This window comes from Lissotriton vulgaris, chromosome 8 (assembly GCF_964263255.1).
Source record: "Lissotriton vulgaris chromosome 8, aLisVul1.2, whole genome shotgun sequence".
NCBI lineage: Eukaryota > Metazoa > Chordata > Amphibia > Caudata > Salamandridae > Lissotriton > Lissotriton vulgaris.
This window is the reverse complement of record NC_141696.1, coordinates 23,200,250-23,213,457: the sequence shown is the minus strand read 5'-3', so window position 1 is coordinate 23,213,457 and position 13,208 is coordinate 23,200,250. Positions and strand designations below refer to the sequence as shown.

At 49.6% G+C, this 13,208-nt stretch overlaps 1 protein-coding gene across 1 annotated transcript in view; it reads left to right on the top strand.

Annotated features, from left to right (window-relative positions):
- LOC147693274 (pepsin A-like) overlaps positions 1 to 13,208 on the top strand; it is a 132,274-nt gene that overhangs the window by 75,306 nt on the left and 43,760 nt on the right. Inside the window, exon 4 of the mRNA XM_086933668.1 lies at positions 10,006 to 10,124. Coding sequence (XP_086789794.1) covers positions 10,006 to 10,124 — 119 coding nt within the window. The remainder of the gene's footprint in view (positions 1 to 10,005; positions 10,125 to 13,208) is intronic.

The following is a 13,208-nucleotide window of genomic DNA, read 5'->3' as shown; positions in this document are numbered from 1 at the left end:
AGGCGCTCCGCCCTACTCATGATCAGGCAGAGGGGTGCCGCCCCTAGAGAAGGCGCTCCGCCCTACTCATGATCAGGCAGAGGGGTGCCCCACCTAGAGAAGGTGCTCCGCCCTACTCATGATCAGGCAGAGGGGTGCCCCACCTAGAGAAGGCGCTCCGCCCTACTCATGATCAGGCAGAGGGGTGCCCCACCTAGAGAAGGCGCTCCGCCCTACTCATGATCAGGCAGAGGGGTGCCGCCCCTAGAGAAGGCGCTCCGCCCTACTCATGATCAGGCAGAGGGGTGCCGCCCCTAGAGAAGGCGCTCCGCCCTACTCATGATCAGGCAGAGGGGTGCCGCCCCACCTAGAGAAGGCGCTCCGCCCTACTCATGATCAGGCAGAGGGGTGCCCCACCTAGAGAAGGCGCTCCGCCCTACTCATGATCAGGCAGAGGGGTGCCCCACCTAGAGAAGGCGCTCCGCCCTACTCATGATCAGGCAGAGGGGTGCCCCACCTAGAGAAGGCGCTCCGCCCTACTCATGATCAGGCAGAGGGCCGCCCCACCTAGAGAAGGCGCTCCGCCCTACTCATGATCAGGTCTATAGATTCTAACTCTACTTGACCCTGGACGGGTAGAGTTTTGTCCAACTCAAGACACTTAAATTGCCCTTTAGGTCACTGTAGATGATCTTCCTGTAATCCTGGACAGGGTAGTAAAGCAGTTCAGATCCCTTTGGACCATAATGCTTCTTTTGACACCATCTCCCACTCTGGTCTCATTTCTCATCTCTGGTCAGTTAACATGCGGGGCTCTGCTGTAACCTGGATTACCTCATTTCACTCTGAGAAAATGCAATCAGTCTTTTTTCCTTCTTTATGCTGGGGCCCTAACTCTGTCTCCGCACGATCTCTCAGGGCTCCTTGATCCCACTCCATTGGCTGCCTCAAATCACTCTTATCGTTTTGTCCTTAAGTCTTCTGCCGACAACACTCAGGTCGATGCATCCTATAATGATGCAGAAGATTTCACGCCTTTACTGGAAGCAGCTTCCTCATGGATGAAAGAAACTGGCTACATTTGAAGAGCCACAAATTCCCAGTCCTGGTATTTGACTTCTGCCTGGATTGCTGCCCGGTTTCCCAATGAACTAAACAAGTTCCTTCTTAACTGTGGTCCGTGGACCCCAAGGGGTCCGCAACACCTACTCAGGGGGTCCGCAACTTCTTCTAAAATTAAATATTATTAACAGATTATTAGATTAGTTAATTTGAAATTGAAGTTACAAATTAAGTTGATGACCTCATATGGAGTCATGGGACAGTTAAAGTGCATAAAACTGAATATAGTATGGACTATAGGCGGACTTCATTGCATTGAGAAAAGCTCCATCCTTCCTGTTATATTTTTGAATTTTTTATACTTGTTTAAGAATTAAATAAAATGTTTCATCACGTGTGTATTTGTTCCAGTAATGATTAACATCTGACATTTGTTGGCTGGTGTGAGTTATGAGGCACACTGGGCTCTTCTGTCTAGGACTGACACTGGTAAAGAGTTGGTGCAGAAGTACCAATGCTTCTTGGCATCACAGTGCCAAAGGGTGATGCTGCAGTGGCCACCCTCAGACCCCCATGAGTAGCCTCTATCACCCTGCTCTTGCACACATCACACTGCCATTACCACAGTCCCCAGTGGGAAGTTAAGATGTCCCAGTTAATATATAAAGTCTTCTGTCTGAATAAACCCATGGATATGGGAATGGAGGGACCACTGATCCTGCCTGTGCCGCTGAAGTGGCACGTGCATTCCTTCTACAGTTATTGAATACCACAGTCCATTCTGACTAAGTCAAACTAGCATTTATTCACTCATGGTTCTTCTACTGCGCTACATGCCACCTTGTGGCCACTTGAGATCTGAAGTGAAAGCCCTCCAGGTGGTCTTTGGGTCTTCAATGCCCACAGATAAGAATGGATTGACAAATGCCATGCCTCATGGGGGACACTGCCAGCCTTTCTGCAGCAGCAAATCTGTTACATCAGGTGAGATCAGAGGTAGCCCAGGAGTGGCGTTCCACCAAGCTATACTACGTAATTTTAGGAGAATTGAGGAGGCCTCCGGTGGCCTTGCTTGACTAGCGGAGATCTGTGATCTGATGATAAGGAAAACATATGGGCAACAGCTTTGTAAAGGTCTTGTGCAGGCAACAGCTGCCTTGGATAGTGAACCCCACTGTTGCACAAAAGACAACTGAAGTAAAGAGCAGAAAGAAAAATGCACCTGAGAACAATGTGAGGTGTGGTCCCAAGTAACGTGTGGGCAAGAGGGTGAAAGTATTTGGAACGTACCAAGGTGGCCAAGGTTTCCTGAGATCAAGATGACTGCCAGACACGACAGGTGGTCGGACCTCATTGAAACATGTGCAGTCTCTTCATAATCGAGGCCAGACCTCTTCTTCTGAAACAAATGACCAATAATGAATTAGGAAAGTGTTGAAACAACATCATGGGTTAGACACACACACATAGTCTGGGGCTTGTCTATCAGGATCAGGTCAGAGGAATAGGTCATAAAGTTCTAACCAAAATCATGGCCACATTCCACTATGATAAGTATGGACACATATGGAGGAGCCACCCCTGTGCTGTGCTTGGGAAATGAGGAAATCCAGGAGAGACTGAAGAAACTTGAAACCAATCTGCAGATTAGATGGCTTGTGGAGCCAGAAACAGAGTTGCAAAAGGAGTAGCACTGGTAGTGTAGGTAGAGTAATTTAGGAGTTAACAAATGTCTTATAAGACAAGAGGTAGTAAGGTAGGGCTCAGTAGCTAGAAGTTTTTCTCCTGAGCGCTGCACGCGTTCATACAGGATGGAAACCGCTGAGGCGCTGCCATGGAGAGGTAAATTGAGATACATCAGACAGTTGGTAATTCAGACTCTGTAGATGATCCCCGCAGAGCAGAAATGTGGAAGTTACTTACTGTCCATTACTGACGTTGCTATATATGTTATGAGCGTCACATTGACTGTTCCTGTCAAGTGGACAGGAGCGACATCACCTTCATCAAGAGACCATCACGGGACCCAAGTGTCGTCATCTCATGTCACCCCGTCAGTCTCCTCTCAGCTCTAGCTAAAATGTCATACAGAGCTGAGGTGAACAATATTCGGATATTTTAGGCTAGTTTGGAGCCCAATACCACTACGATTAGTCTATCCCACCTCCATTCCAGGCCAGAAGCCATAAGGGCTTCCACAGGGCTCCACTCTCTCACCAGTGCTGGTCAATGCGTCTTTCTTTATCATATGAACATTTGGTGGAGAAGCATTGGTGTATGCAGATAACATGTAGTTGATCATCAGACACCATTTACAGATAATGGTTGGCACACTAACTGACCCTAAAAGCATTAAGATTGACTAAAGCTACCAGGCAATGACAAGCATCGCTGTGGCAGACCCTCTGGGCCAACGAGCCTGGCAGGAGCACTACCACAACTGTCTGAGGTTAAATTTGAATGGTTTATTTTGTCTTACCCTGAAGCCAAAGATTAATGCCACCTGTGGCCAAGCTTCCATCCGTTGTAGCTCCATCGCAGCTCTTTATCCTATTGCCCTTCAGAGTCCCATCAAACCTATGTCGCTCTGTTAAGAAGAGATGACACTGGTAACGTTCAGCAGAGTCCGTACTCACCTCTCTACACCACCACAGGTTCCAGACAGCTGGAGTCAGCTGTAGAACCTTCAGGTCAACCGACAAACGCACATTCCAACGGGGTCAGGACAGGAGGGGAAGAGGAATGTACCATTTAGACTAATTATAAAAAAGATCGTTGCATATTTTCCCTGATGTGCTGTAGTAATGATCACTGCCTGCTCTTCCTGACATGCAGTCTGTCTGAGTCACAGCAGGAGCAAACCATGGCTTTTGGGTTGAATTTTCATCCACGGGGAGCATGACTCGCGGGCAGCAAGGAGTACGCATTGGTGAGACCGGCGCAGTGTAGATCCAGCCGCCTGGCTCATGAGGCCTTCTACATCCACAATCACTGTGGTCTGGACGTAGGTGTAAGTCCCAGCGCTGCCGCCAGAGAAGAAGTTAAGCTGTTAGTAAAGAATCTGAGAGATAAGCACGAGCGGGATAATGTTTCCAAACTATAAAAACTCTCCGAAAATTCTTCGACCTTCTCCCGGTGCCTGCTAGAAAGACGGTTGCAGCAGCCCTAATTTTATCTTGCTTGGACTACTGCAACAGCCTCTATGCAAGAACGAACAAGACGGTCGTGAAAAGATTGCAGGTGGTCCAGAATGCTGCAGCGAGACGAGTACTCAAACTGCCTAGCGACTCCTCCTCAGCAGCAGCACTTAAAGCGCCTCACTGGCTACCGGTCCATAAGAGGATACTTTTTACAATCCTGATCATCACATACAAAGCCATAAGCGGAACTGGAGCAGAAAATCTAAGATCCAGAATGAAGCCATTCACCACCAAACGTACTCTGCGGTCTACTTCAGAGAACCTGTTAACAGTACCCGATCTCAAATTGAAAACCAGGGGTGGAAAGACTATGGCAAAAGCCTGGAATGGTCCACCCGCTCAGCTGAGGCACACACAAACGGAACCTACTTTCAGGAAGCTCCTCAAAACGTGGATTCTTGCTAGCCCAGACCACCTGGCACTTTCTCCTATTTAAATGCTTCTCTCAGTCATCCTCTCCTCAGTGAAAATCTCCTAGATATCCTTTTCCACTAAGCGCCAAGAAGATCCTTGGAGTGAACTTCGCTCTATAAAAAAAAATTACATATGGCCCCCACTTTGGAACAGTCCCCACTGCTGGTCAGAGGGCCGGTACAACATCTGGCCTTTAGCAACAGCTGTGCTCGCCCTTTCTGGAGACCTTTGCTGTCCTTCTAGCCCCGCAAAGCCACTTGTGATACACTGCGCCCTTTACAAGACATCAATTCGGGTGAGCAGCCTTGGGCTTGATGCTCCTTGTTTATGGTTTTAGGAGGAATGTTCTGTTCACCCCACCACACAGAAGCTCAAGCAGTGCACTCCAGTGATGCAGGCATGGCGGGTGGTGCTCGTGGATACTGTGCCTGCGGCAACACTTGCGCGCCCCTCATGTGATGACGTTTGTGCACACTACGCCACCCCGCAGGCTTCCACACCAGAATCTTTAAACAAAATTAAGAAAAGTTCAATTTATGTTCGAATTATGCACACAAATAGATTCTGCTGGATGGAAAACACTGATAGAAAATTTCCTGAAGCAAGAGTTTGTTGTTATTGTTATTGTTATTGTTAATGGGATTTTATAGCGCGCCTAATCACCTGCAGGCCTCTAAGCGCCAGGAAAGATGGTAGTAAACAATAACTTAGCAAGATGGAAGCTGGATTATACTGTGCTCTATTGTTTGTAGCAAAAAGATGCATGGTCGGCTGCAATTCCGGAATGGCTTTACATTTCTTAAGCCCATTTTGTAAATTTGAAACAGTATGTTTTCTTTTAATCAAAGATACCATCAAAACAGTTCCTGAGAGCCCTGCGACCCTCTCTTGGTCCATAAGTGGCTGCTTTTAGCTTCCACCAAGCATTGACCCGCCCCACTGATCGGTGCTGGGGTACCCAGATCAAACCTTTCACCCTTTTACTAAATAAAACCCAGCAACTGTTTGTCAGCTGTGTTTCTGAGGATCCTGCTGCCACTCTGATAAATTAGAGGAAAGAGATCACACATGTAAAAAGTCACCAGAGTGGCCGGAGGCAGTCCACAGATAGCAATTCAGGACTAAGCTGAACATTCAGTGGTATTTGTTTTGTTACAGTAGGCGTCTGAAGTGAGGGTGGAGAGGTACAATCCTGTTTACACACGTAGGGTCAAGTGTTCAAACTGCAGAAAAGCATCACCGCTCTGTTTGTGATGGAAACATACGAATCATACGTGACCACTGCGCCCTTGGCCTGGTCGCCCCACTCCCCCCGCCTGCTCCTCCTTACCTGCTGCCTGAGCCTCGCACTGCACGACGCCCCAGCCACCGCAGGACCGCCGCAGAGCCACACCAGCCGCCGCAGGACCGCCGCAGAGCCACGCCAGCCACCGCAGGGCCGCCCCAGCGCCGCCCCAGCCACCGCAGGGCCGCCGCCGAGCCCCCAGGCTTTTCCTTTTCCCGCCGGACTCCCACGAAACCCCGCCCCCCTGCCCGCCGATTGGTTGCCGCGCTCCCCGCCTCCCCGCAGACCCTCCCTGCCGGCTCCCCTCTTATGACGCCCCCAGAGCGACCGCGCAGCGGACGCGCGGAGCGGGAGCACCGACTGAGCGCCGAAGGTGCGCCAAAGGTAAGCCCGTCTGAGCCCGTCCGCGCCTGGACCGCGCCCAGCGCCAGGACCCCTGGCCCTCGCAGACCCCTGCCCACCCGCCGGACGTACGACGCCGCCACCCTCAACGCACTCAACACCGGCCGAACCCCTGGATGCTACCGAGCCACCCCGAGACGCACCCACGGTCCCTTCAGCTGCCACGCCTGCAAGTTCACCTGCATCCGGACCTGCCTCGCACCAGCACCCGCCAAGCCGAACACCAGCAGCAACCACCTCAAGTGCATCCTGCTCAACAACCGCTCCGTCCACAGACACGCCATCGAACTCTGGAACCTCCTCGACACCACAGCTCCTGACGTTGCCTTCCTCACGGAAACCTGGATGAACGACTCCTCAGCGCCCGACATCGCCATCGCCATCCCAGAGGGCTACAAGATCACCCGGAGGGACCGCACCGCCAACCAGATGGGAGGAGGCATCGCCATCATCCACAGGGACACCATCCACATCACGACCAACACCGACGACACCCTGACCACCGCCGAACACCTACACTTCCAGATCCACACCGACCCGAAGACCACCCTCAGAGGCACCCAGATCTACCGACCCCCGGGACCACGCACACAATTCAGCGAGGACATCGCCGACTTTGTCAGCCCGCATGCCCTCCCCTCCGCTGACTACATCCTCCTGGGGGACATCAACTTCCACCTGGAGAACAACAACGACCGCAACACCATCACCCTGCTCGACAACCTCGCCACTCAAGCAGCTGGTGTCCACCCCCACCCACCTCGCCGGACACACACTTGACGCCGTCTTCTCATCCAGCAAAGACATTGCCTTCAGCCACGCCACAGGACTCCACTGGACGGACCACAGCTGCGTCCACTTCACCTTCAGAAGAACGACGATCCACCACCACCAGCAACAGGTTGCCCGAAGAAGCTGGAACAAGATCACAGCCGACCAGCTCGCCGCTTCCCTGAGCCAGCACCCTCCCGCCAGCTCAGCGAACCCCAGCCAGGCCGCCGACAACCTCACGAAGTGGATCAGCAACTGCGCGGACGAACTCGCCCCACTGAGGACCCCGCCCAGCAGACCCGGCAGCAAGAAAGCCCCATGGTTCACCGACGAACTCAAGAGCTCCAAGAAGAACTGCCTAGCCCTCGAGAAAGTCTGGAGAAGGGAACCAACACCGGACAACATGACCACCTTCAAGCTTGCCACCCGGAAGCACCACCAACTGATCCGCACCACCAAGAAAACTGCATTCAAGGACCGACTGGACAACAACGCACACAACTGCAAGGAACTCTTCAACATCGTGAAAGAGCTCTCCAACCCCAACGCCGGAAACAACGACATCACCCCATCGCAAGACCTCTGCAACTCCCTCGCCTCCTACTTCCACAACAATATCGCAGACATACACAACAGCTTCAGCACCCAACGGACGCACGCCACGACCGCACAAACTCCCCCCACCACCACCCTCCGCGCCTGGACTCCGACCAGCACCGAAGACACCGTCAGCATGATGAACTCCATCCACTCCGGATCTCCGACCGACCCCTGCCCTCACCACATCTTCAACAAGGCCGACGCTGTCATCGCACCCCACCTGCGGGACATCATCAACACCTCCTTCGACACCGCCACCTTCCCGGAGAGCTGGAAGCACGCCGAACTCAGCGCCCTACTAAAGAAACCAACTGCGGACCCCACCGAACTCAAGATTTACCGCCCCATCTCGCTCCTCCCATTTCCAGCCAAAGTCATCGAGAAGACCGTCAACAAACAGCTGGCCGCCTTCCTCGAGACAAATGGATCCCTCGACCCCTCACAGTCTGGCTTCCGAGCCAACCACAGCACCGAGACCGCCCTCATCGCTGCCACCGATGACATCCGAGCCCTGATGGACAACGGAGAAACAGCGGCCCTCATCCTCCTAGACCTCTCCGCGGCATTCGACACTGTCTGCCACCTCACCCTAGTGCAGCGCCTCAGCAACGTCGGAATCCAGGAGAGGGCACTGGAATGGATCATCTCCTTCCTCGACGGAAGAACACAGAGAGTCCGCCTACCACCGTACAAGTCAGAGGCCACCGAAGTCATCTGTGGCGTCCCTCAAGGATCCTCGCTGAGCCCCACCCTCTTCAACGTCTACATGAGCCCCCTCGCGGCCATCGCACGCCAACACAACCTCAACATCATCTCCTACGCCGACGACACCCAGCTGATCCTCTCCCTGACCAACGACCCCGCCGCCGCCAGAGCCAACCTTCACGAAGGGATGAAAGACGTAGCCGAATGGATGACGACCAGCCGCCTGAAACTGAACTCAGACAAGACGGAAGTCCTCATCCTGGGCTCCTCGCCCTCCGCCTGGGACGACTCCTGGTGGCCCCCCGCCCTGGGCACCGCACCCAAACTGACAGACCACGCACGCAACCTGGGCTTCATCCTGGACTCCTCCCTCTCCATGACCAGACAAGTCAACGCCGTCTCCTCGTCGTGCTTCAACATCCTGCGCATGCTACGGAAGATCTTCCGGTGGATCCCCACCGAGACCAGGAAGACGGTCACCCAGGCCCTCGTCATCAGCCGACTGGACTACGGCAACGCCCTCTACGCCGGAACCACCGCCAAGCTCCAGAAGAGACTCCAGCGGATCCAGAACACCTCAGCCAGACTCATCCTCGACATCCCACGACACAGCCACATCTCCGGACATCTGAGAGACCTGCATTGGCTCCCCGTCAACAAAAGAATCACCTTCCGTCTCCTCACCCACGCACACAAAGCCCTACACGATCAAGGCCCAAGCTACCTCAACAACCGCATCAACTTCTACGCTCCCAAACGCCACCTCCGATCAGCCAGTCACGCCCTCGCCGCCGTCCCCCGCATCCGAAGAACGACTACAGGAGGAAGGTCCTTCTCCTACCTGGCCGCCAAGACCTGGAACTCCCTCCCGACCGACCTGCGCCTGACCCAAGACCACCTCTCCTTCAGGAAGAAGCTCAAGACCTGGCTGTTCGAGCAGTAGCAGCACCCCCCCACCCTCCCCCAAGCGCCTTGAGACCCTCCGGGTAAGTAGTGCGCTCTATAAATGTCTTGATTGATTGATTGATACGAACCCATGTTTGCTGATCTGGAGCCACCTCACCTGAGACATTTCCAGCCCATTAGTGCTTACATTTATAGAAGTGTGGCTCAATGGTTAGAGCGGCAGACCCTGATGCAGAGGTCTAGCCCGGGACCAGGGTTCAATTCCCCGCCTCGGCGGGTCTCGGGCTCAAAATTCCAAGGACCTGATAATTCTCGCCTCGGTGCCTATTCCAATCATGGAGTTCCACTCTGCAACTCTGGGCAATAGCTTGCTTAATCTCCACAACGGCCTCCACATCGCTAAGGATGCCTGGCCTCCACCTTACAGGTAAAGCCAGGATGGGTTCCACAGCGGTATTCGTACAAGCGCCTTGAGACCCGGTGAGTAGTGCGCTATACAAGTATCAATTTACATTTTTTCAATTTTACATTAACATTTTAATCACTTTATAGCTTTACAATTGTGACTGATTAAATATAACATCACCCATTTATTTACGGCCCTTGATGAACGACTAGAACGTATGTGATGTATTTAAGTGACTACATCACAAAATATGAAAACTTTTTCTATTTCTTCAGTACAGCACCGCCGTTTTAACGCCACCCTCTCGTCCACCTTTAAGTCCAACGGAGAACTACTCGACATTCAGTATGGCACCGGGAGTATGACCGGCGTCCTTGCCACTGACACTGTCCAGGTAAGATATCTTTTCTCCTGAAAGCTTGCGCAGCAGTGGGTATCTGTCTACATATGACATACATTAACATTTCATTTACATCACTTTAGAATCATCCGAAATCTCTAAATCTTTCATAAGTTATCTATTGTGACTCTGGAGCACACTGGCATGATCGTTTAGTACACACACCTTTATTCCTTTCCAAAAACGAAATTAATACATTTTCTGGATTTTCCACAAATGTTGTTTGTTTAAAAGCACACGTCCGTATAGTAAATCGTTCCATGCATTTCAGCTAACTGCCATGAACGTTGATTCACTAAAAAGCCTAGGGTAGTGGAAGGGACCTCACAACTCAATGACATCACAGGAAGTGACATCATATGACCTGTGACCCTGAATCCTATGAAATAATGCCACAAGATCATGATCCCGTTGACATCATATTAATGCACATCACGTAAGCCTGGTGTATACTTCTAGGGGGAAAAGTATTTGTAATATACAAGGAGATGCAGGGGTCAAGCCCACTGACACTAAATCGCAGGGGACTATATATTGTATATGAACTGATGTGGAACACAGACGTAATAGTTCTGATCAAAATCATATTTTTTTCAAGTTTCCAAGGTAATGGACCATGACAATACATTTTTTTAATTATTGGTTTGTAAATGTATTTAATTTGTTTAAACTAATTGATTCTATTTGTAATATTGATTTTGCACATTTCACTTTTGAACTGATATTTTTCGAACTCAAACATAATCTCCCAGCAGGATCTGCAGACGGTAAACAGAGTTCATCAGAAAACTGTTTACCGTCCTGTGCTTGGTAGTGCTTTTGCCATCTCTGACACATGCAAAGAAGATAGGTACGGAGGAATTAATATTTAATTTTATTTTATCATAGGGAACATTCAATTACCCTATCATCAGTCTACAGTCCTACACAAATATATACTTCAAATGCCTTTAAGGCAGACATAAGCAGTGGGACCGATCTTTGAACAAAACACATTATAACATTCAAAAGCACAAGGACATACCAAAATACATGTATAAAAAACACAACAAACAATTATAAACTCAGCTCTATGTTGCCAGTACCCGAAAATGTTTATATCACTAGTGTTCACACATTTATTCTGGGTGATCCACTCAGAGGTAGTCTTTTTTTGGCAAATAGGAAAAGGTACCTCTTTTCCCTTGCTCTATTGTGCCACAGATAGTTTTAATCACACTTTTGTTTTTATAGAGACTCCTCAAGAGATTGTCGACGCGGACGCGTTTCAGCCTTTAAATTCTTCTTGGCCTCCTCAGTACAAGGGCAATGGAACATTAATATCAATATCATGTCTTAGTTGCGCAAACCACAACCACTGAATCTTAGCGCCACAGGTTGCGCCTCCACCCAAAGTACAGAACACCTCTCTCAATGGTGGGAACTATTCTGAAATGGGTCCTCGTATTTCAAATTCCGGACGCCGCTTTACCTCAGTACGCCTTGTATTATCACAACGAATAATCCCTCGGTACTCCACAGAAACATTTGGTGTGTGCCACCTCTGAGGCCAGGACAGGCCGAAGCAGTGCTAGGAGTCGCAAGAGGCCCATGGCAGATGTCCTTCTTCAGGAGAACACTTTAATCACCTGAATTCCAACAAATCAAAACAGCACATAGATTATTTGAAATAATCAAATTATATCATAGGTGGATGGCTGTTTACAAAACAACTCTATGGAACAAAATCTTGAAACATGATGCATACAGAAGTTCCAAGTGCCTGTCACTATTTACTATTATCTCAGTGTTGATGTCTCATATGTGGCCCCCATGACTCCCTCTTACCTTCAAGAATCCTTGCAATGGTTTGCTCAAACATAGATACCTTTCTGGCAAGTACTTCTTCGGTGTCTATGCTACCCCCATCTATGGTTTAACCATTACCTTCATTAAAGTTAAATAATGCTGAATAGTTTGACCTCATAAATGCCACAAAATGATTAACTATTGGTCAAAATGGGAAGAACAATAAATAAACATCAGTGAATACAATTACTGAAAACATTTCTTCATAGAAAGCAGGAGGAGTCTCATCTTTCATTTAAATCTTTTGGTATTAATATGTACAGGACTTCTATACAGCATGCCTCAGAGCAATCTGCCACCATTTCCTCCACAATATAATTCACTAATTTTCTCAAACACTTGATATTGCACCTGGCTCAAAGTATTACATCCTTTCAAAGAGTGATGCTTAAAAGAAGATTTAGGGCCCGATGTAGGTAATCCCAGGTTACCGATTCTTAAATACCGAATCATACTGATTCGGTATTTAAGAACAGGCAATTTGGATGTAGGTAAAAAATTACCGAATCGGTAAGTTTCGGTAATTACCGAATCGGTATTTAACGATTCGGTAATTGCCATTCATTCCTATGGGCCTGGAGGCCCATAGGAATGAATGTCAATTACCGAATCGGTAAATACCGATTCGGTAAAATTGGGAAACATTGAAGGGTGGCAGAGTGTCACTTTGACACCCTGTTGCACCCCTCAATAGTGTATGGGTTCACATGTTGCAGACATACATGCCCCAAGGGCATGTATGTCTGCAACATGGCACTGTTGGAAAAGCAAAAAAAATGCTTTTTCAGAGGTTTTCATTATTTACCACCAACTTGTAGTTGGTGGTAAATAACGAATCCTAAGATGGGAAAATCACTCATTTGAGTGCTCCCTCCATATCAGGATTCGGTAATTTACAGAATCGGTATTTAAGAATTCGGTATTTTACCGATTCCTTAAATTACCGATTCGGTAAAATACCGAATCCTTAAAAAATGCCACCTACATCTGGAAAGCCCAATACCGGTCGGTAACGGCCGAAATTCGGTAATTTCGGCCGTTACCGACCGGCATTTGGCTACCTACATCGGGCCCACAGTGCCTGATTACGGGTTTGGTTGACAGGGTTACCCCATCGCAAACATATCCCATCCACCAAATGACAATTACATTATATCCTATGGAACTTGTAGTACAGCAGACAGAGTATCCGCGAGATTTGTGATGAAGTATCCCATCGCCAACCTCATG